General features: G+C 47.1%; 1 protein-coding gene across 1 annotated transcript in view; it reads right to left on the reverse strand.

Annotated features, from left to right (window-relative positions):
• The window catches only part of nav3 (neuron navigator 3), a 503,241-nt gene that overhangs the window by 164,303 nt on the left and 314,116 nt on the right, over window positions 1–24,822 (reverse strand). The window contains exon 4 of the mRNA XM_079494499.1: window positions 399–525. Within this exon, the coding sequence (XP_079350625.1) occupies window positions 399–525 (127 nt within the window). The remainder of the gene's footprint in view (window positions 1–398; window positions 526–24,822) is intronic.

A 24,822-nucleotide genomic window follows, 5' to 3' on the forward strand; every position in this document is an offset into this window, starting at 1 on the left:
GATTTCAGCTCACGACCCAAAAGAGAAACTATACCGTATGATGTTTGCCCCGGGTACAATAGCAGATCTACAAGCTCGCGACGCGAAGCGACACAACGCGTTGTGAGCTTGTAGATCGGCTATTGTCACTACTTCTTAAACATTTGTTTTCTAAGTTATGGAATTTGTTTGTTCGGCATCGGGACTCGAACCTGCTGGATTACCAGCCTAGGTGCCTCATGGACCACTAGGCCAGCCCAGGCCATTGCATTTGTTTTTAATTCATGAAAATAAATTGCATTTTCTTTTTTTTTCCTTTTTGCAACCCACAAATGAGTCCCATTTAGCCCACGTTTGGGAAACAGTGGTCCGTCCAGACAGACAGACAGACAGACAGACAGACAGACAGGTTTGTGTACAGTACTTGCCTATGATCTGGATGATTTGTGCCAGCAGAACTCCATCGGTGACATCCTGGGTCAGGTCCTTGATGAGTCGAGGACAGCCCGACTTGGCAAGGTAGTGGTTGGCCCAGTCAGTGTAGATCTGCACATGAGGGGGAGACAGAGGAGGAGACAGGGTGAGGCTCCTCCCACATCTTCACATCACCACCATCTATCAGCACACCTTCACATCACCACCATCTATCAGCACACCTTCACATCACCACCATCTATCAGCACACCTTCACATCACCACCATCTATCAGCACACCTTCACATCACCACCATCTATCAGCACACCTTCACACCACCACCATCTATCAGCACACCTTCACATCACCACCATCTATCAGCACACCTTCACATCACCACCATCTATCAGCACACCTTCACACCACCACCATCTATCAGCACACCTTCACATCACCACCATCTATCAGCACACCTTCACATCACCATCTATCAGCACACCTTCACATCACCATCTATCAGCACACCTTCACATCACCACCCTCTATCAGCACACCTTCACATCACCACCATCTATCAGCACACCTTCACATTTAAATGGTGCATTTATATAGCGCCTTTATCCAAGGCACTTAGATTGTGCATCAATTCACCCATTCACACACACATTCATACACCGATGGCGGAAGAAACCATGCAAGGCACCAACCAGCACACCAGGAGCAATTAGGGGTTCAGTGTCTTGCTCAAGGACACTTCGACAATAACTCTGGGGGAGCCCGGGTTCGAACTGGCAACCTTGCGGTTACCATCCAGCCACTCTACCCCTGAGCCACCGCCGCACATTACCACCATCACAACAGCACACATCTCAGAGAAAGAGAGAGGGAGAGGAGTAGAGCCCGGCAGATGCCAGTCCTAGCATACCGAGCCTACCAAAAAAAGCACCACATCGATTCTAATCAATTTCAGACAACTTTTAAGTTCTTCATAAATAGCAGATCTACAAGCTCACAATGTGATGTGAGTTGTGTTTTTTTTTTTTTACTTTCTTTAAAACTTTGTAAAAAGAAAATCAGGACACATCAGCTACTGTTTGGCCTGTCTCGGTCTGGCTCTAGACAGGAGTATGTGATTGCTTTAAAAGGTTTACAGAATGCAGAGAAAGTGAGATACAGTACAGTGTCATACCCTCTGACTCATCTGAGGACAAGTTCTTAGCTTTGCCTGTTTGAGGTATGAGTGGAGTTTGTTTTAGGACCACGCTGGGCTCGACCACACAGAATAACAAACTCCTCTCTCTCCTCTGCCGCGGTCCCAGCAGCGAGCGACGGCTCCCCCGTTCAATATTAAGCAGCATATAAGGCCTGTTGGGAAGATCTTTCCAAACACCGGGCTCCCAATACGTCTCTCCAACACAAACACAGATATTTCATATCAAAGCCCCGTGGGCGTTTCGCTCAACGAGGCCACTAGGTTTAGGAACTTGCTCCACGGGAGCACCAGAGGATATCGCCCCTTAAAGGAAGGTAGAGCTCGTTAGCTAATCTTTCGTGTGGTCATCTAAAACTCTTAAGTGCTGCTTCATCTTTCAACGGAGCTCAAAAGCCCGAATCACAGGCATTGCTTTATACGCATGAGTGTCTATGTATGAGTGACTGATCTGGGCAGCTGCTCGCTCACGGTTTTTCTTTTTTCTTTTGCCGGGGTCTCAGTCAGGACTAGTGTTGTGAATGGCATTTGGGGCTCGGGCTCAGGCACGGCTCAGTCCTCTGAATCCCCCTAAGGTGGGGCTCGGGCTCAGGCACGGCTCAGTCCTCTGAATCCCCCTAAGGTGGGGCTCGGGCTCAGGCACGGCTCAGTCCTCTGAATCCCCCTAAGGTGGGGCTCGGGCTCAGGCACGGCTCAGTCCTCTGAATCCCCCTAAGGTGGGGCTCGGGCTCAGGCACGGCTCAGTCCTCTGAATCCCCCTAAGGTGGTCAGGCACGGCTCAGTCCTCTGAATCCCCCTAAGGTGGGGCTCGGGCTCAGGCACGGCTCAGTCCTCTGAATCCCCCTAAGGTGGGGCTCGGGCTCAGGCACGGCTCAGTCCTCTGAATCCCCCTAAGGTGGGGCTCGGGCTCAGGCACGGCTCAGTCCTCTGAATCCCCCTAAGGTGGGGCTCGGGCTCAGGCACGGCTCAGTCCTCTGAATCCCCCTAAGGTGGGGCTCGGGCTCAGGCACGGCTCAGTCCTCTGAATCCCCCTAAGGTGGTCAGGCACGGCTCAGTCCTCTGAATCCCCCTAAGGTGGGGCTCGGGCTCAGGCACGGCTCAGTCCTCTGAATCCCCCTAAGGTGGGGCTCGGGCTCAGGCACGGCTCAGTCCTCTGAATCCCCCTAAGGTGGGGCTCGGGCTCAGGCACGGCTCAGTCCTCTGAATCCCCCTAAGGTGGGGCTCGGGCTCAGGCACGGCTCAGTCCTCTGAATCCCCCTAAGGTGGGGCTCGGGCTCAGGCACGGCTCAGTCCTCTGAATCCCCCTAAGGTGGGGCTCGGGCTCAGGCACGGCTCAGTCCTCTGAATCCCCCTAAGGTGGGGCTCGGGCTCAGGCACGGCTCAGTCCTCTGAATCCCCCTAAGGTGGGGCTCGGGCTCAGGCACGGCTCAGTCCTCTGAATCCCCCTAAGGTGGGGCTCGGGCTCAGGCACGGCTCAGTCCTCTGAATCCCCCTAAGGTGGGGCTCGGGCTCAGGCACGGCTCAGTCCTCTGAATCCCCCTAAGGTGGGGCTCGGGCTCAGGCACGGCTCAGTCCTCTGAATCCCCCTAAGGTGGGGCTGGGGCTCAGGCACGGCTCAGTCCTCTGAATCCCCCTAAGGTGGTCAGGCACGGCTCAGTCCTCTGAATCCCCCTAAGGTGGGGCTCGGGCTCAGGCACGGCTCAGTCCTCTGAATCCCCCTAAGGTGGGGCTGGGGCTCAGGCACGGCTCAGTCCTCTGAATCCCCCTAAGGTGGTCAGGCACGGCTCAGTCCTCTGAATCCCCCTAAGGTGGTCGGCGAAGCTGGGGCGGAAAAAAAGCTCAGGGGAATCTGGGACAACAACTGTGCAACGGAGCATGCTGGGATTCCGGACAGACTGCAGAGTGAAAATCAGTGTGAAGTAAAGATAACCAAACCTTTATAAATGTCTCTAGGACGTTTGGGCAGAGAGTTCTGCAGGGCATAAAACACTCATTTTGAGGGCGTGTAGAATGTTGAGGAAGGCAATGATTTAAATCCTTGTACGCCCTTCACATAAAGGCCTTCTTGCATAGATATGTTCAAGTCACAGTGATGCCTCCACTGGAACGTTTTATTTGAGAATGCACTACTACGAAACATCCAGTTGTTGAGAGTATGATACGACCCTCTCTGATCACAGAGAAATCCTTCCATTGCAGATTTACTTTTATTTGAAATTCTGGTGGAAAAACAAATGGTAAAACCCCTTACAAAATGTGGGGTCTTTGTCTAAAATGCGGTTGGACTGTATGTGACAGACAGCACTCGGCACATTACCTCGCATTACTGCATGACTTTGACGATGGCCACAATATTTCCACACTCACTCCAGAGGGCCACTATATTTCCACACTCACTCCAGAGGGACACTATATTTCCACACTCACTCCAGAGGGACACTATATTTCCACACTCACTCCAGAGGGACACTATATTTCCACACTCACTCCAGAGGGACACTATATTTCCACACTCACTCCAGAGGGCCACTATATTTCCACACTCACTCCAGAGGGACACTATATTTCCACACTCACTCCAGAGGGCCACTATATTTCCACACTCACTCCAGAGGGCCACAGTGCATATTACTGTCGTAGCAAAAATAGCCTTTGATCTTATAGATCAGCTATTTTTGCTATATTTGAATTGAAAACCTGAATAGTTTTTTGCTATTTTTTAATTGGAATCCTGAAAAGTAAACTTTTTATTGAATTTCAAATGCATGTAGTTATAGTTATGTTAACTTTATGAACTGTTAACATAACTACATTACACAAAAAGACAATAACATTTTAGTACTAGTCATTTAATACTAGTCATGAAGTAATTAAAGCGGGTTTGGAATTGTATAACAGCTGAAATCAATACTATATCAGTATTCTGATATTAACATGCGGGCCGCATTAATGAAGGTGGGGGCCGCATGTGGCCCCCGGGCCGCCAGTTGCCCACCCCTTGTCTACAGTATGGTAGCCCTTTCCCAGAAAAACGCCCTTGTAAAAACCCAAGCATTCCTCATAATGTGATTATCCATCGCGCCCCCTCTGCCTCACACACCGCTCCCAATTAGCTGCATTTCTCTCGGCTTTCGGGAGGCGGGCGCTCCGGCTCTTCAAAGATGCCGCTTTCCCCAAACGCCGATCTGTTGTGGTTTCTGTCAACGACTTTCTCCATGATGAGAGCTCTTAAAAACCAAACCATGAGACGCACGCGGGCATCGTCATCATCACACACTGACAGAGTTAAACACACGCGCACGCACGCACATGCACGCACACCCGCACACACACACACACACACACACACACACACACACACACAGGAAACCGCATTCCAGGGGGCGAGTAATAAACAAATAGCACAACAGAGTCACAATCTATTCTAAAGAGAATGAAAAGAGAGTGTGTCACCCATGGCGAGTGCATACATGGTGACAGCTCCATACAGCAGTCTCAGAAAGTTCTACAGCCTAAAGTTATATATACTTTGTGTGATGATTTTTCTGTTGAAAAATGTGTTACTTTTGGCAAGCGACAGACAGTATAAGTTAGGGGTTATAGACCAAGCAGTATCACCGGCAGGTGGACTTTGATTCCATGCACCTCTGCAGCAGACATGTCTCCTCTGTACTGTCTCCTCTGTAGCAGCAGACATGATGTCTCCTCTCCCCCTGCTTCCTAAAAAGGGAGCAGGGAGGGACAGACAATGAAGCCTGCTGCCGAGACAGGAGAGGAAGAAAAAAAGAGATTGAGAGAGAGGAGAGAGAGACAGAACACTGTTTCTGGTAAAATGTGGGGCTTTTCAATCACTTTCTTGACACCCATGGAGGGGGTGGATGGAGTAGAGAGAAAGAGTGAAGAAGTGTGTCTCGTTAAATAGGGGATGGGGGAGCAATTCAAACACCTCTTGGACGGCAGGAGATCCAAAGGGAAGAATTAAATTAAAATTCACTGCATTTTAACCGTTTAACCGTTCACTGCATTTTAACCGGTCATCTTGGTTCCCCTCCAGAGGGGAACGTTTGGATTACTTTGTTAAGGGAGGTTCAGGCTCTCTCCATTTAGAAGAAACCTTTTGCAGGCCTGCAGATCCAATAAAACCGCGTAACCGTTAAATGGTGGTTGTAAGCTTTGGTATCGTGATTTTTCGAATCGACCTGACATATCAGACGAGATGAGTGAATTTTACCACATCAGGCCAGTTCAGAAAACAAATCAAACATATACATGTACTGCAGAATATAGATTTTTTTCAGGTACTTTCGGAGTCTAAACTTTGAGCCATTTCATGACATGCACCACCAATCATCTCAGTAGTCTGAGGGTTCTACGAGTAGTGTGTTCTGTAGTGTGTTCTGCCGGCAAATCAAAGCAGAAGTGATTCAAGTGAAAGCAAAAAATGCTCAGCAGTCTATAATTTCACACAGGCAGCTAGAAGCAAGGACATCCCTCCAAGGTTAAGCCTTTATGTTTCCTTTGGTAAGGCAGTATCAAACAGCTACCTTATAGAGCATCCAAAATGGTCTAAGAAACAACACAGGGCATCCAGGCGGGCACGGGGGTGAAGTTCCTGCCCACCACAGGGCATCCAGGTGGGCACAGGGGTGAAGTTCCTGCCCACCACAGGGCATCCAGGTGGCAACAGGGGTGAAGTTCCTGCCCACCACAGGGTGGCAACAGGGGTGAAGTCCCTGCCCACCACAGGGCATCCAGGTGGCAACAGGGGTGAAGTTCCTGCCCACCACTGCAGAGAATAGGGGTTCGAATGCTCCGCGCTGCGTCCGGCTTGGTTAGGCCGTTCACACGAACACAGGAGGGATTAAGCTGCCTGGGTGGGCGATCTCTCTCACTAGTCACTATAGATATTAAAAAATAGATGCCTCATTGGCCGCTGCCGTTCGTTGGAGCGATGTGTGTTGAAGGAGGGGCAGAATAATTTACACTGGGAGAGGAAGTACGCCGGAAGTGTGGAAGGCACGTTACGTCACGCTGCCACTCAAGTGATTACTGGCCAATCACAGCGCATCTTTTCAGGGACTTACAGACCCGAACATGCGCTCTGTGACGCACGCTCATGCTTCCGCGGGGCTTCGCAAAGGAATCTCGGGAATGTTTTGCCCTCCCTTGAGCACATACGCTCCAGAGCCGGAAAGGGCGTCATAGACATACGTTTGTATGTCTATGACTATACACACACAACCAACTCCTACAGGTCGGTGAGGATGTGGCCTGCTCAATGTGGAGCTGAGCTGAGAAGAGTAGCGTGTTCCTCCACATGCGTCATGTTGTCCTGCTGCAGAAGGTCTGCACTGTGGACTGTCCTGTGACTTCACATTAATCAGAGGAAACACATGCTCACCTGCGGTACACCCTGCTTAACCAACCAACCACCCACAAGGTACTAAAACTACTGTTTCTTTCAAATCTAACCTGGACCTTCTAGTTCTACATGTGTGTCAGTCTGTGCACAAACGGCATGCACATGCACCACGTGTGTACCGCCCTCTCTCTTTCACTGCCCTCTTTCACCTCTCCATTGTTTCTGCCTGCGCTGCATCTCGCTCGCTGCTGGTTTGCCGTATTCCGAGCCCTCTTCGATGTGGGACTCTGGGTTTATTAAGTCATGCGTCATTGTCTCGTTTTTTATACCTTGACTGGTATATTCTCTCTCTCGTCTCTCCGGACTCACTCCGGACGGAGGTGCAGACACTAGTCCAGATGACTCTGTGTTGAAGCACATGCAGCCCAGGCTGCAGCTCAGTAAGACAGAGAGGCTACTCTCCGCTGCCCTGTACTGTTGGGTGTAGAGCGCTACATACACCCAACATCAGCATTAATGTCACACTGCTGAGACCCAGACTCCTGGCATCACACACACACATACATGCACTCATGCACGCACAGGCGTGCGCACACACACACACACACACACACACATGTGTCCTTATCAACCCATAGTAGTAGATGCAGTTTCTGTGAGCATGCACACACAGTGAGTAGAGGAACACATGCATGAGACACACACACACACACACACACACACACACACACACACACACACACACACACACACACACACACACACACACACACACACACACACACACACACACACACACACACACACACACACACACACACACCTCGATCCTCTTGGCATTCAGAATCAATCCAAATAATTCCAGACAGTGTCCACATCCAGGTAGCCGGCATGCATCTCTCTCTCTCTCTCTCTCTCTCTCTCCTCCTGTCTCTACCTGTTCTGCAGTAGTCCCTCGCCCCCGGTGCTGCGCTCCAGCATGCGATCAGAGCAGTGAGAGTGCAGCTGGCGCTGCACATTGTGCAGCAGCAGCAGATGAAGTGCCTCCAACACAGACAGGGTGATCACAATGCAGTGACTACAGCTGCTGCTACGCAGTATACTGTTGGCCCAGCCTGCAGGGGCAACATGCAGCCTCTAGGGGGAGGCAGACCGTCGGGAAGAGATTGGAGCAAGAGAGAGCAGATGAGGTGCTTCTTACCGTCTGTACAGCAGTGGACTGGTTCCCAGACTGACACTAATTCGCCCCGCGGAGTGTACAAAATGTCTTCCTGGCTTCTCCACTCTCAGAGTTACAGACCCATAAAGGGTCCATTTGGTTCCAAAGTATAATTTAGCTGAGGACCCCCTGGAACTCCCTCAAGGACCCCTGGGGGGTCCCCAGACCCCACTTTGGGAACCAACTGCTGTACAGTGTAGGTGTTGCTTTCTTTCACCGGGTTAAGGAAGTATAGCTGCTCTGGTCTGTGTGGGTGTTGTTGTCATTTCTGATTTATTACTGCAGATTTGGACGTTGGATACGAGGAGGGAAAAGGCCAGACTAAGACAGTGAGAGAAAGAGTTGAAACATAATGTATATGTGCTGTAGGTTGTGAGACGCAGAGATCTACATAATCATGTGCTTAAAATGTATATGCCCCCCAAACCTGTTCTGTATACTAGTTTGTTTGTTTGTAGGCTATGTATATGTATGTATGTAGTAAGTGACAGTGTACATGTTTGTGTAACTAGGAATATAAATGATGTATACATTTCACAGATACGTTTTTTTATTATAGATAGAAATTGACTAGAGCGGAAGCTTGTTAATATTTTCCTCTACATCAAATGTCTTTGCTGAAAATAGCTGATACTGTACAAGCACACACACACACACTGCATGTGGCTCAGGAGGTAGAGCAGGTCGTCCAATGATCCCTGGGTCGGCGGTTCGAATCCCGGCTCCTCCTGTCCACATGTCGAAGTGTCCTTGTCCACTGAACCCTACATTGCCTCCAATGAGTCGGTCGGTGTAAGCTTGCCACCATTGGTGTGTGAATGTGGGAAGTGAGGACGCTGGCGTCGACTGTTCGCCGCTTCACCTCCCAATGTATGAATGAATGAACCATTGTAAAGCGCTTTGAGCACTTGGAAAAGCGCTATAAAAATGCAAAAGAAAATGCAATTCATACAGTATATATTATTTTTTACCAAATGTTCACCCCAGAATAGGGACACAAGGGTTCATGTGGTTGAATCCAAGTACAAGCCAGGAAGAGCTGTGAGCCAATGTAAAGAATTAATTAAGTTACATATTACTGAGGCTGTGAAAATTAATCTAGATAATGGAAAATAATGCAATAAATGTTCTCCTCTCTGCCAACACCTGCTGCTGAGGTACTGTTGAGCAAGGCACTTTACAGTATACAGTACATCCCTCAAAGATGTTCAGCACTTCAACAGCAGAATTAAACGCATTCAGGACGGGAACCCCTTTTGGTGTTTTAAGCATTGATGTTATACTTCTACATCTACAAGAGCTTGTAGATCTGCTATTTGTGAAAATGTGGCGCACATCTTTGAACATATATTCTTTCAGAGCGAACGTTTTTAAACTCAAATCTTTGCTTCCGGGGGGGTCCCTGGAACAACATACTTTCAGATGGGGGTCCGCGGCCCAATACAAATAAACCTGGGGGTCCTTGATGTGAAAAAGGTTGAGCACCACTGACATAGAAACATAGGGTTTTTCATGAAACCATAAAAACTCTATTTAGAAGACATGTTTTTTAGAATGGGCCTCAGTGGGATGAGGCTGGCACTGCGACGGAACGGACGGCTCCCAGGTATGAAATTAAAGTGCTGAAATGCAGCATATCTGCTGAGCCAACCGTTCCAGGAAACACCAGATACAAATCTGATTGGTCTAATAAGGGTTACTGTACGATAATACGATATATAATATGAATCTATCTACACACAATGTCAAATCATGTTGCCAGCGAAACCCGTGTAGGGAGTCGCACGCACGCACGCACGCACGCACGCACGCACGCACGCACGCACGCACGCACGCACGCACGCAGGCACATTACATTACATTCCGGGCTGAGTTAGATATTATGCAGTTGTTTCTTGCTTATTTCATGGTAGTTTTCCATTGTATTATTTCCCCTCCCATCTTCATGCACTGCATGGAGATGAGCCACAAACAAAATGACATATGGCAACGATTCCAATATTTGGCAGGACGGCTGAGGAGTTTGTGTGGGATTGCGTGTTTGGAGGTTAATGTGAGAGAGAGAGAGAGAGAGAGATAGTATGTGTGTGTGTGTGTGCGTGTGCGTGTGCGTGTGTGTGTGTGTGTGTGTGTGTGTGTGTGTGCATGCGTGCACGTGTTACTTTAGGGGGACTTTTAGGGCTGCGAAGAATTGGCGGACACACACACACACACGTATTTTCATGTGCATGCAAGTCTTTAAGAGTCTACAACATCTTTCTACAGAACTGCTCCGTGACGAAAATAAGATAATAATAATAATATAGATAATAATCTACAAGCTCACAGCGCGTCGTGGTGCCACGCGTCGCGAGCTTGTAGATCGGCTATTTGCGGCCCAAGGCAGAACCGTTACAAATGAAGCATTATTTACACTTTGGAGGATTAGAGTTCATATAGAACTGTAGCTTCTGTGTATGACAGACACAGTAACGTGTCGCTTCACAACCTGCAAGAAGACAAGAAGTCGGCAGAGAATGTTTAGCTCGTGCAGCTGTCAGCGTGCGTTTCCCCACATGGACGCGGGCGGCGGGCCCAACTCGCTGTCCCTGTGGCCTGGAGCAAGACGGCCTCAGTAACGGGTCAGCGCCTCCCCAAATGAAGACGCAGATGCAGCCAAAGGTCTCATTGACAGAGAACGTGACAAATGTCCAACAACCTCTGGGGGCCTCCCTATAAGAAACTGCTGCATGTGCAGTGTCTCAGGAATGGACCGGTCAGTCTCAGTGCAGTGTCTCAGGAATGGACCTCTCAGTGCAGTGTCTCAGGAATGGACCGGTCAGTCTCAGTGCAGTGTCTCAGGAATGGACCGGTCAGTCTCAGTGCAGTGTCTCAGGAATGGACCGGTCAGTCTCATGTGCAGTGCAGTGTCTCAGGAATGGACCGGTCAGTCTCATGTGCAGTGCAGTGTCTCAGGAATGAACCGGTCAGTCTCAGTGCAGTGTCTCAGGAATGGACCGGTCAGTCTCAGTGCAGTGTCTCAGGAATGGACCGGTCAGTCTCAGTGCAGTGTCTCAGGAATGGACCGGTCAGTCTCAGTGCAGTGTCTCAGGAATGGACCGGTCAGTCTCAGTGCAGTGTCTCAGGAATGGACCGGTCAGTCTCATGTGCAGTGCAGTGTCTCAGGAATGGACCGGTCAGTCTCATGTGCAGTGCAGTGTCTCAGGAATGAACCGGTCAGTCTCAGTGCAGTGTCTCAGGAATGGACCGGTCAGTCTCAGTGCAGTGTCTCAGGAATGGACCGGTCAGTCTCAGCCAGTGTTGAAGGTGAAAAAATGCTCGTCGACTACCTTTTTCCACTGACGAAAACTAAATGGAAACTAAATTAAAACTAAGCTAAAACTATCACTATCACTAAGACTAAATATACTGACAATTTCGTCAACAAATAAAAACTAGACTAAAATGTAGGAAGGAAGGGACTAGTGGACAAGAGATCCAGTATAAGTCATTTTACAATATTGGTTGCATGCTGAAAATAGCTGATCTACAAGCTCGCGTCGCGCTGCGACGCGTTGTGAGCTTGTAGATCGGCTATTTTCAGCAAGTGTAAAATCAGTCATTATGACGGCATCAAGGCACGCCAAAACACATTTTAGTCGACTAAATCAACCGTAGATTTAGACTAAAATCTTATGATATTTAGTCGACTAAAACACTTAAATCATTCCAGGTGACTAAAATGTGACTAAAACTAAATGAAAACTATTCAAAAGACTATGACTAAAACTAAAATCAAATTTTGCTGTCAAAAACAACACTGGTCTCAGCCCGACTGTACAACACCGCCGAAAGACAGACAGCAACGCACTCGTTCCATTCACAGGCTGTGGGCGGTCGACTGCAGTGGTGGACAAAACATACTCACGAATTTTACTTTGAGTGCAAGAATTAATACTGCAATCAATGTAGAAGTACTCCGTTACAAGTAGTACAACTCCAGAAAAATATACATACTACTTGACAAGAAGTGGCCTGGGCTGTGGCTCAGCGGTCCAGGCACCTTGGCTGGTAGTCCAGTCTGGCAGTGTGCCGCGGGTTCGACTCCCGATCCCGATGGCCTTTACTGCATGTCATCCCCCCACATCTCTCTCCCCATTTCCTGTCAGCCTACTGTCTGTCCCTCCATAAAGAATATAAAAAAATAAAGGCGAAAGCCACAAAAAAAACATTTAAAAAAAAAAGGAAGTAGTACTGCCTGAATGAAGTGCAACATCTTCCCTGGCCAAGCAAGGAATGTGCTCTCTCTCTCTCTCTCTCTCTCACAATGCCGTGTGAGAACATAAAAGCTACGGGTTGCAACTTTTACAATCCCTAGCTGTGTACAGAAAGTTGATTTCAGTCCAATCGAAACCAAAATGCATAATGTTGCTGACACTTTGAGGGCTTATTAAAGTCAAAGATTAATCACTGTTCTTTCAGCCAGCAGGGTCTGTCTCAGCATGCATGCAGTTTGAAGTCTTCCTGGGACGGCCCGACGGGGAAACAGCACAGCAGGAGTTAAGGATTTGTCTTGTAAAACTTCACTCTATTTGTTAATTATGCCATTAGCAGAAGAGGAACAGCTCCCTGAGCTCTCCGAACCGATCCAATCGTGGACTGTCCACTTAAGTCTATTGGATAGAGGGGCTTAATTGCATTTAGGATAGGCGTTTAAGGAGTATTCATATAGTATAGCCTCTGCACCATCCCTTAAAGAATGTGTACTGTCAATTGCTATGTTCATTGTGTGTGCACGTGTGTGTGCGTGCAAGCGTGTGTGTGTGTGCATGCGTGTGGGCGTGTATGTATGTATGTGTGTGTGTGTGTGTGTGTGTGTGTGTGTGTGTGTGTGTGTGTGTGTGTGTGTGTGTGTGTGTGTGTGTGTGTGTGTGTGTGTGTGTGTGTGTGTGTGTGTGTGTGTGTGCGTGTGTGTGTGTGTGTGTGCGTAAATACTCTGTGCCCAACGCTCAACTCCATTAAAATGCAAACTTGGCACGGACAGAGGCAGTTCCCTGGCGGACGCTAAACGTAATTAAGCAAGGCATTAACTAAGGAGAGTCAATCACATCGATGGTACTATAGGGTGTCCTGCAGGACTGGCGCTCAACTCTCCTAATAAATGGACGGAAGACGAATCGAAACCGTGCGGACATCAACACCTCTCCTCCCCCCCAAAATAAATCCTGTTGGTGGAATCAATGCAAACCTCCATACAATCTGGAATCTATTACCCTGGCATAAATCTGACACATCTATACTCCCTCCAAAACCCTCACTCTCTCTATTATCATATCTTTAGGATAGAAAGGGGGGGGGGGGGGGCTTTTCTTCAAGCCCACCTACTGTACAGTGAGAGGTACAGTAATAGTACTGTAGCGGGGCGGCTTTCCAGCCTGGCTTCGTTCCAGGTGTAGAAAACGCCAGAGTGGAGAGTTTATGTAGGCAATAATATACAATAAGTGAACACAGCTTCTGTGTGGTTCTTTCTGACCCTGGCCTGCATGGTGGTGAAAGCGCCTCAAATTAATAACTCTCCCTTAATAATGTTAAAAGGTGCTGTAGTGTTAGTCTATATAACTTCATGGGTCATGTCTGAGCCAGGATTCAAACCCTGGTCTCCCGCATCGTGACAGACCAAACTTGTATCTCTGTAAATGGTAAATGGTAAATGGTGCATTTATATAGCGCCTTTATCCAAGGCGCTTTACATAGATTGTGCATTACATTCACCCATTCATACACCGATTGCGGCAGAAGCCATGCAAGGTACCAACCAGCACATCGGGAGCAATTTGGGGTTCAGTGCCTTGCCCAAGGACACGTCGACATGTAGACAGGAGGAGCCGGGATTCGAACCGCCGACCCATGGATCATTGGACGACCTGCTCTACCTCCTGAGCCACAGTCGCCACGTCACGCCTCTGTATCGTCAATGAAACACATGACAGCAGGGGCGGCCCATATTGGGCGGGAACCCCTTTTGGTGTTCTAACCATTCTGGGCGGGAACCCCTCTTGGGGTTCTGTACAGTATGTACAGTATTCAAAAATGTTAAAACTTTGATGCTGCTATATAAACATTTTTTCAGAAAGCTTAGGTCAGGATTTAGAAGGCTTTTTAGAATCGGCCTCAGTCCAAAATGGGTTAAGGCAGGGAACCCCTTTTGGTGTTAGCTATTGAAAACAACTGACATAGAAACATAGCTTTTTCAGAAAACTTTCAGGATGTAGAAGACATTTTTAGAATCTGATCTCAGTCCAAAATGGGTTAAGGATCAGGAAGCCCCGTTCATGACTTCATAATTGTATTATTATTATTATTAATATTAAAAAAAAAAAAAAAATAGTGTCAGTGTGTATTATCGGACTTCAAAGCATGAACAGCATACAGCACAGCCAAGTAGAAAAATACACAAAAGCAGCTTGATTAGACACTTATTTTACTTTGTCTTGAAATTACTGTAACTGGGAGGTAGCATAAGCTATAATACAATGATGCAATCGCAACTCTCAGCGCTGCTAGTGCAGTGAGTGCACACACCGGGAAGTGGGAACAATTACAAACAACACAGGTCAATGTGAAGTAGGTAGGTCAAGTACCTGCAGTGATTATTAGCTGCTGGTGCTAATTAAGTGGACGTACAGGATGAGGCTGGACAAGGCTGATTGGAAGGCTGCAATCAGTGCAATGCAATATTACTACTACTACTACAAATAAGACTGACTTAAATGTGTGAGATCGGAATAACCAGAGTATGCATGAGCTCCAGACTGGACAACAAACCGCAAAGGTAATAAATAGTCACATAAGTTGAGAGCAAAGAGAACAATGCAGTGCCTCGTGAAACTAGGATACCAGGTATAAACAATGAACCTGTGCAGGAGGATGCTAAACGCACACCAGTCTTAGTAGTGGTGCCAGCTCACGGCAGAAACATCTAAAGAGTTAAGTCTTAAAAAGACAAAAGAGTGGCCGCACACACTGATAGCCAAAGAGCCGATTATTTATTGGGATGCAGAGTAAAAACCAACATTTCGGCCCTGAAGAAGGCAGTTGTACTGCCGAAACGTTGGTTTTTACTCTGCATCCTAATAAATAATCGGCTCTTTGGCTATCAGCGTGTGCAGCCACTCTTTTGTCTTTTTAAGACTTAACTCTTTAGATAAACAATGAACCTGACCTTTGGCCTTCTAAATTACATGACAACACATAACATAACAACGTGAAGTGGACACTTGAAGAGTCAGAGTGATTGTTTCACAGCATAAAAAACAGCCAAATTATGTTGCAACTATTGACCAATATCAGTAGATAATGTCTGGTGGGAGAGTGAAATGTTCAGCCAGAAAAAAAGAAAAGAAAAGAAACATTCAGTCAGTCATCACTTTCACATGAACACAATAACCTGCCTTTCTGTGCCAGGGCACTTTGTCCGAGTAGGGAAAACCCGAAGCAGAAAATGATATAATTGCACGGTTGGGGTTGGGAGACGTCTGGACACACAACTAGCCTTGTTGGATGCTCTTAGACATGTCAGTCAATGGTGTTTCTGTCAGAGCTGAGTTGGAGGGAGAGAGAGAGAGAGAGAGAGAGAGAGAGAGAGAGAGAGAGAGAGAGACATGGCTGTACAGGAGAGAGAGATGGGGGGGGGGGGCACACTGTAGGGGTGTAGAAAATAAAATGACAGCTTTAAATCAGCGTGCCTACAGATCCACACACACACACACACACACACACACACACACACACACACACACACACACACACACACACACACACACACACACACACACACACACACACACACACACACACACACACACACACACACACACACACGAGGACAGATGAGGAGAGGAAAATGGTGAGCTAAATTAATAATCAGCAGTTTGGTGGTCACTTACGAGCCCACCGCCAATTATTTTCCGACAGGGCAACCTTAAGGACACAGACAGCAGTCAGCATGCAGGGAAGGATTTGACTGAGGCTTTTCCATCTTCTTTCATTTGTGTTTAGCAAGAAAAAAAACATAGTAGTGTGTGTGTGTGTGTGTGTGTGTGTGTAGTTTCACATCGCTATAGCCTGGCACTGAAGGAGAGATGCACTGGTCTTAGGCCTCACTCAGACCTTTACTGCATTGCTGTATGCTTGTTGGATGAATGTTGTGTAGTGTCATGGCCGCCCCAATGCATTTCCAATGGGAGTCACATGGTTTGACACAACATTTGTGTTGTATGAGGGGGAGGGGCGCAGTCGAAACACAGCCGAAAGCCATACAACAGCTTGTAGTCCAAAATGTGGACTACAAACCATGTGACTTCCATTGGAAATGCATTGGGGCGGCCATGACACTACACAACATTCATCCAACAAGCATACAGCAATGCAGTAAAGGTCTGAGTGAGGCCTTATACAAATCATTGAAGCCCCTTCTTTGAATGGCAAGTCTATAAATGTAGTGGAGTAAAAGTACACATTTGTAAGATGTGAGATGTAGTGGAGTAGAAGTAAAAGTACTGGACATTGGAAATACTCAAGTAAAGTACAAATACCTCAAAATTGTACTTAAGTACAGTACTTAAGTAAAAGTACTTAGTTAATTTCCATCACTGCCGAGACCTCATCTCTCCTCCCTCGCTATACCAATTAGGGCCGTCTAGAATCATAAAACAAAATGGTCCTGACACAGGGAACCAGTCAGCTAGCAGCTGACCATGGGACTCCGTTATTATTATTGCCCGTACAGTAAAAGACAGTGAGAGAGGTTTGGTGTCTGCGTCGCAGCAATAAATGGAAAGGGAGCAGATGGCTGTGGTTTAACTCTCGACCAAACGCTGGAAGCATCTTCTGTTTAGCGAGAGGAATTATGCCCGAAATGTCTCAGACAGTCCTCATAAGCTCCCAGAACACATTCACACAGGCGAAGGTCCTGGAGATGACAAGTGACTTGAATAATCATTTCAATTTAATGGCAGGAATCATATTGGTATAACAGTGGCGGTGGACGCTGAATAAGTGGGTCGTCTCTGTCACAGAGCATATGGATTTTGAGCCTTATGCACGCATGCACGCGCACACACACACACACTCACACACACGCACGCACACACAGATGCAGTTCCTCACCTTACCATGGTAACCACAGTGAGTGAGGCAGCGTCTGGCTCACAAAGCCACATAGTCTGCTGTGACATCATTTCAGTGAAGGGACACACACTTGCGCACGGCCAAGCACACTCGCACACGCATACGCACACCCCCCGATGGATCGTGAGAGGGACGGCAGGGGGGGGGGGGGGGGAGCGCTGAGAGGATTTAGCTCTTTGTTTGTAAACAGTTGGTGAACATGCCTCTCAGCCCTCCAAATAGGCACAGATACCAACAATGTGTTGGAATGCGCAAATCAACACCACGCACGCACGCGCGCACACACACACACACACACACACACACACACACACACACACACACACACACACACACACACACACACACACACACACACACACACACACACACACACACACACACACACACACACACACACACACACACACACACACACACACACACACACACACACACACACACACACACACACACACACACACCTCTCTCCTGGTCAGGTTTGGCTCTGGTGGACTGAGATATAATTATGCATGATGAACGAGGTGAGGCTGAGCAAAAAAAAACTAAAAACAAAACAAACAACAAACAACGGCTACAAGCTCAGAGAACACGGCGGCGCAAGCTGTTAATTAAAAATGGCCGACAAAACATTTGATGGACGCTCAAACCCAAACGCCCGCAAAGGAGGCTGTGGGGAACACTCTGTACACTCTGTTGTAATTAGTCGTTGAGTGACTTGCTTCCAAAATGAAGGGCTATACCACAGGAACAGAACACACACTGGAACACACAGCTTCACATTACTGCCATATCTAAAATTGCAGATTTTGCGACGTGTTTTGAGCTTGTAGATCTGCAATTTTTGCTATATTTGAATTGAAATCCAGATTTCTTTGCTATTTTGTTATTGGAATCCTGAAAAGTAATTTTCTTATTTAATTTCAAATGCAATCCCAAGCATTTGTTTTGCACGAAAAACACTCCTTGGCCTAAAAATGGCCATAGCCGAGGTCAGCACATTTTCGTGCAAAACTAATGCTTGGCATGACATCACAGTTTAATCCTTAACCGTTGAGCTAGCATGTGTTCAGTGGCAGACTGAGGGTATGGGCACATCTAAGATTCCATGCGCGGCCAAAGGAAGCTGACTCCCAACGTCTTCTCCGGGTTTTTAGACAGCTGGTGGATGGAAAAGAAGCTCCACCCTCGCAGCAGGTTGCCACGTGGGCCAGATTCCCGGAAAAGCTTGCCGCAACCTGCCGTGTGGGTGGAGCTTCTTTTCCATCCACAAGCTGTCTAAAAAAAACGGAAATGACGCAAAACACAGCTTCTTCTGTCCGCGCATGGAATCTAAAGTGTGCCCAGGCTGATAGTTGTCCTGTTCTGAGGAAGCTCAAGGCAGTGCTGGAAGACATACTCAGATTTTTAACAGTAGCAATAACACCACGTAGAATTACTCTAAAGTCCTGTAAAAGTACAATGGTACAGTAAAGGCATCAAAATACTCATGTGGAATATTATGTCCTATTATTTTTCTTTTTCTTTACACATTCACTGCCATATTTACAGAATATTCCGTCAATTCAAATCCAACTTCAATCCAAATTCTAAAGTAACTAAAGTTAAAGTGTTGCTGATCACGGATGGTTACAGAATGTATGCTTTGAATGTTCAAAAAAGACAGAGAGAGATCACAGGGGTTTTACTTCCAGGTTCATGACCTGGGGTAATTTTCGCCTTAAGCTAAAAGCTCAGAATGACAAAATAGCCAATCTAGAAACTCCCATTGCGACACGTTGTGAGCTTTTAGATCGGCTATTTTCGAATAGCCTATACTGTAAGTATAAAATAGCTTCTGAGATCAGAGAACAGTGGAGAAGAAGTCAGAATTATTGAAAAATGGGAAAAACTCACATAAAATATACCACAAAATGATACCTAAGTACAGCACTTGAGTAAACGTACTTAGCTACTCGCCACCACTGGCTCTGAGGTAGCTGACGGCGGTCTTAACAAGCGTTCTGGGGCTTCCGGCTGACACCCGTCTATTCTGGGATGCCGCAGGGCTCTGTAATCATTCCAGTAGACTTCTGCCCCCCTCCCCCCCCCCCCCCTCTCCCCCCGTCAAATACGCAAATAAATCAGGAAACGCACATAGGCTACTATGTCATTAGTGGTCCCTGCTCCACCGAAAGGTCCTTGTTGCCAGAGATAGCAAAGGGGAGACACATACAGTCATTTGTAAAAGAATGTAGGGTTACAGATGCACTGGCACAAACACAGCCACATGCATGTGTGGACACACTCATGTGGCTGTGATCGTGCCATAAGCGTACACTTATGTGTGTTGGCATGCACATGTAGCACACATCACATGATGCACTCAAAACGCACGCAGAGATCTTTATTGACAAAAGCAACTAAAATGAGTCAAGAAATTCGCCAGCCGTTTCAAATTATTCTTCATAACGTTACGTATAAAAAAAAAGTGGAAAAAATACAGATGATGAGCTGAATTGCTGTGACTCATTGCTGGCTTGCACAGATTAGTCACACTTGTAGCATCGGATTAGGTTCCACTTAATTATATCAGGATGAGTCGACTACTCACTTTGGGGAGTCATGGTTGTTTGTCAGTAAGTCAGTCTGCTCTGTGGACCTTTACAGAGACTGTTAGTAAGTCAGTCTGCTCTGTGGACCTTTACAGAGACTGTCAGTAAGTCAGTCTGCTCTGTGGACCTTTACAGAGACTGTCAGTAAGTCAGTCTGCTCTGTGGACCTTTACAGAGACTGTTAGTAAGTCAGTCTGCTCTGTGGACCTTTACAGAGACTGTCAGTAAGTCAGTCTGCTCTGTGGACCTTTACAGAGACTGTCAGTAAGTCAGTCTGGCATGCCAGGGTTAATGTTTATGTTCAACATAAAAACAAACAATCAACTATACAAATTGTGATATTATCAAAATAACATAAATATCAGTCTGACCAGAAACTGGCCATAAAATGAATGACTGGAGGGGGGATATCAAAAGTATTGGCACTGATTTACTTACTGGGTTTGTGAGATGTGCTAACTCGACCACTATACAGTATAATGACACCACTGTCGTCATTTTGCTCTCGCGTTTGTTAATGCAAAAAAAAGCAACCCTCCCAAATGCTGGAAGATGTCCCACGTCTCCCCTGGGATGGACAACACTTGGAGTGGATGTCAAATACTTTGGATTTGTTTGGCTTTCAGTCGCAGGGGACGAGAAGAAGAACCCATTTGTATTCTGTGCACGACTCGTGTCCATTTGTATTCACTCAGGCCTGCCGTCTGCTTGTTGAGAAACAAATTAATGTAGATAGCTGGAATAATGGGATTTTGATTGGGTGTCAACGAGAGTCTTTGCAGCTTGTGTTTGCTTTCGAGAAGCACGAGTGGAGGGTCAAGTTGTCAGTCATTCAGCGAGCTATGGGTGGGTAAACAAACAGTCATTCAGCGAGCTATGTGTGGGTAAACAAACAGCACATCATTGTCATTGATCTGATGTCAGACCTAATCTTTTAATTCATTACGACTTAAAATGTCTGATGTACAACCCACAATAATTCATCACTCTATGATAGGTGAAAATGAGAGAAGGGGGGGGGGGGGGGGGGGGGGGGTTATAGTACATGGAATGTACAGACCAGGGAGCTTTTAATAGTCAGTGGTGGACAGTAGCCGATCTGCAAGCTCACAACGTGTCGTGTCGTGTTTCAGAAAATCTAAATTTACTGTACTCCAGTACAAATTTGAAGGAGCAAGTAATATTAGTAATTTCTGACCATACCTATACCTATACTTTCACTTAGTATATATGCATTGAAGATGAGTATACTTTGACCAACACTGATAATAATATAGACTTTTATACACAGGTATATTTGCGTTTTCATTTGTGTTGAAATTGAAATGCAACGCCACCTGCAACCAGCAGAGGGCTCTACCAAACTAGGCCTACAGTATATGCATCTTGAGCCTCTCAAACTTAACAGCAGAAACGATTTTTATTTATTTCCCCATGTGGAGCTGAAGGCTGCTGAAAAGTAGCTCGTTTTGGGGAAGAATGAAGTTGCTGAATCATTCAAGACTCCATCAGATCATGAATCACCATTTGAGAGCCAGAAACGACAGGCCACTTCAAAAGCATAGCGAGCATGCAGCGATTCAGAGCCAAGGCTCTTAAGGCTGGTTATGAGCCATACTTCTCTTAGGGCTGGTTATGAGCCATACTTCTCTTAGGGCTGGTTATGAGCCATACTTCTCTTAGGGCTGGTTATGAGCCATACTTCTCTTAGGGCTGGTTATGAGCCATACTTCTCTTAGGGCTGGTTATGAGCCATACTTCTCTTAGGGCTGGTTATGAGCCATACTTCTCTCTCTTAGGGCTGGTTATGAGCCATACTTCTCTTAGGGCTGGTTATGAGCCATACTTCTCTTAGGGCTGGTTATGAGCCATACTTCTCTTAGGGCTGGTTATGAGCCATACTTCCCAGACTCTCCTCCTCTTAGGGCTGGTTATGAGCCATACTTCTCTTAGGGCTGGTTATGAGCCATACTTCTCTTAGGGCTGGTTATGAGCCATACTTCTCTTAGGGCTGGTTATGAGCCATACTCCCCAGCCTCTCCTCCAGCCTCTTAGGGCTGGTTATGAGCCATACTTCCCAACCTCTCCTCTTCTCTTAGGGCTGGTTATGAGCCATACTTCTTCCTCTTAGGGCTGGTTATGAGCCATACTTCTCTTAGGGCTGGTTATGAGCCATACTTCTTCCTCTTAGGGCTGGTTATGAGCCATACTTCTCTTAGGGCTGGTTATGAGCCATACTTCTCTTAGGGCTGGTTATGAGCCATACTTCTCTTAGGGCTGGTTATGAGCCATACTTCTTCCTCTTAGGGCTGGTTATGAGCCATACTTCTTCCTCTTAGGGCTGGTTATGAGCCATACTTCTCTTAGGGCTGGTTATGAGCCATACTTCCCCAGCCTCTCCTCTTCTCTTAGGGCTTGTTATGAGCCATACTTCTCTTAGGGCTGGTTATGAGCCATACTTCTCTTAGGGCTGGTTATGAGCCATACTTCTCTTAGGGCTGGTTATGAGCCATACTTCTCTTAGGGCTGGTTATGAGCCATACTTCCCAGCCTCTCCTCCAGCCATAACCTAGAAAACAGCCCCGAGTGTACATAACTAAATATGAATTTAAAAGCTGCATGTTGTTGTTCCCTTAAGAGTTGCTTTGTCTTGCAAGAAAAGGACTGTTGCTTTGGTGCAGGTCTGTAGGAAAAAAAGGCCAATCCAAGTTGTGTTCACCATATAAGGAGAGAGACTATACACACATCCTGATACACCTGACCTCCTCTCCCCCCCTTCACCTATCACATGACTGTGTGTGTGTGTGTGTGTGTGTGTGTGTGTGTGTGTGTGGGCATGAGGGCCCATACAGACCGTGTCTCACTCCACTACTTGACAGGCTTGTACATTTTGAGGTGTTTAAGGGAGTAGACAGAGAGAAAGAGAGTGTGCGTCTGTGTGCGTGCGTGCGTGCGTGCGTGCGTGCGTGCGTGCGTGCGTGCGTGCGTGCGTGCGTGCGTGCGTGCGACTGAAGTCCGTGACCGTCAGGGGTCGACCGAGAGCAGTATATGAATTTCATTGATTGTGTAACAGTGCTGTCTGTCATCAGGGTGATGGAGTCACCCTGCTATAGAACCACTGCAGGAGGACTCACAGATACACATCTGATCTAACAAGCTGTTCTATGATCAAACTGCCAAGTGAGTTGGCAGTAGTTTGAACAGTTAATTTCATCCGTGACAGAAAAAGTGCTAAAAGACCTGGCATTACAACTGAACGCCCCATCATCAACACGGGACGGCTGCCAGTAACTAACTGGGCCGGTTGCCAGTTCTGCACCAACACCAGTAGGGGGACCTGCAGACCAGAGGTTGGTTTGCTTTCTCCACTGATAATTCCCCCCCTGGCCCTGAGGATTTCATTGTCATTCACAAAGCTGAAGTTCCTGTGTAGGATATTTCAGAGTTTAAACAGCTCCAGCTCAGCTCAGCTCAGCTCAGCTCAGCTCAGCTCAGCTCAGCTCAAATCAAATCAGCTCAAATCAGCTCAAATCAGCCTCAAATCAGCTCAAATCACATCACATCAGCAGTCAGTTCTCCTTTGTATAGAGTCAGCTGACATTGGTATACAGGATGTAACACTTAGCAGCCACTGAGTGAAGAAAAGCAGCAAATGTCCAGTGACTGATCATATAAATAAACATCTACACTATCTGTCTGTGGCAGCTGGGTTTCCCCAGAGGGATCAATGAAAGGCTAATCTTATCTTATAAATAGATGTTTGTAACCTAACAACATGCACACACAGCACCTTAAGAGCTACAGGATCAACAAACAAACGGTTCCTTCTCTTAGAATTATGAATGTTTTACTCTTATGTACACAAGATGTAACAAGACGCCTTCAGACCTTTACCTCGGTTAACCTTTCAACCTGAACCTGTGGAATGTCCATTGTTGAAAGTCCAGACGACTCGGGATGCTGTCTTTTCTATTTTAAGATGAATAAAAGATCTACAAAACAGGAGCCGTAGAGCAGTGGTTCCCAAACCTTTTCATGTCAAGGACCTCCAAATTGATGCTCATTGGCCCCACGGACCCCCATTAGAAAATATATGCCCCATAAGAGAAGATTGTTACAGCTCTGGCAGTTATTTTCACCGATTTGCATTTGAGGTTTGACCTGAATTAGGCTATGGAGTATGGACCCCCATTTAATGACATTTCTGTCTCTGGGACCCCCAATGTGTATTGTAAAATCAAAGTTAATTTAACTTTGAGTTATAGACCCATAAGGGTACATGTGGTTCCAAACTATCATTTACCTGGGGACCCCCTGGAACTCCCTCAAGGACCCCTGGGGGTCCCCAGACCCCACTTTGGGAACCACTGCCGCAGAGAGGATCACATACGCTCTCATTACGTAGCTGTCATCGCCGGCAGGACAAACACAACGAAGCGACTCCCCACGTGTGAGGTGTGTGTGTGTGTGTTTGTGTGTGTGTGTGTGTGTGTGTGTGTGTGTATGTGAGGTGTGTGCGCGTGCGTGTGTGTGTGTGTGTGTGTGTGCGCGACTCCCCACCTTCCTCCCCGGACTTATAACGGCATAACCAGACAGCGAGCCACTAGCCTTCCGGTAACACCGCTCAGTCAGTGTGCTGCCATCAAAGGGGTTAAACCAGCAATAAGAATATAAAAACACAGGTTAAATAACGACGCGGTTAGTCGGGGGCCGCTTGTACTTCTCAACAGTGACATTTACTGTAAACGCCGGCGCATGGATGCCATTAACATCTGGGCCGGGGGTCTGTGACTCGCCCCTGAGTCAGTGGTGACTCTCTCTGACTCGCGGCCCACAGAGGAAGACAGTTTCACTCCCTGCCGCCGCTGTATTATG

Source organism: Electrona antarctica, assembly GCF_951216825.1.
Source record: "Electrona antarctica genome assembly, chromosome: 23".
Taxonomy (NCBI): domain Eukaryota; kingdom Metazoa; phylum Chordata; class Actinopteri; order Myctophiformes; family Myctophidae; genus Electrona; species Electrona antarctica.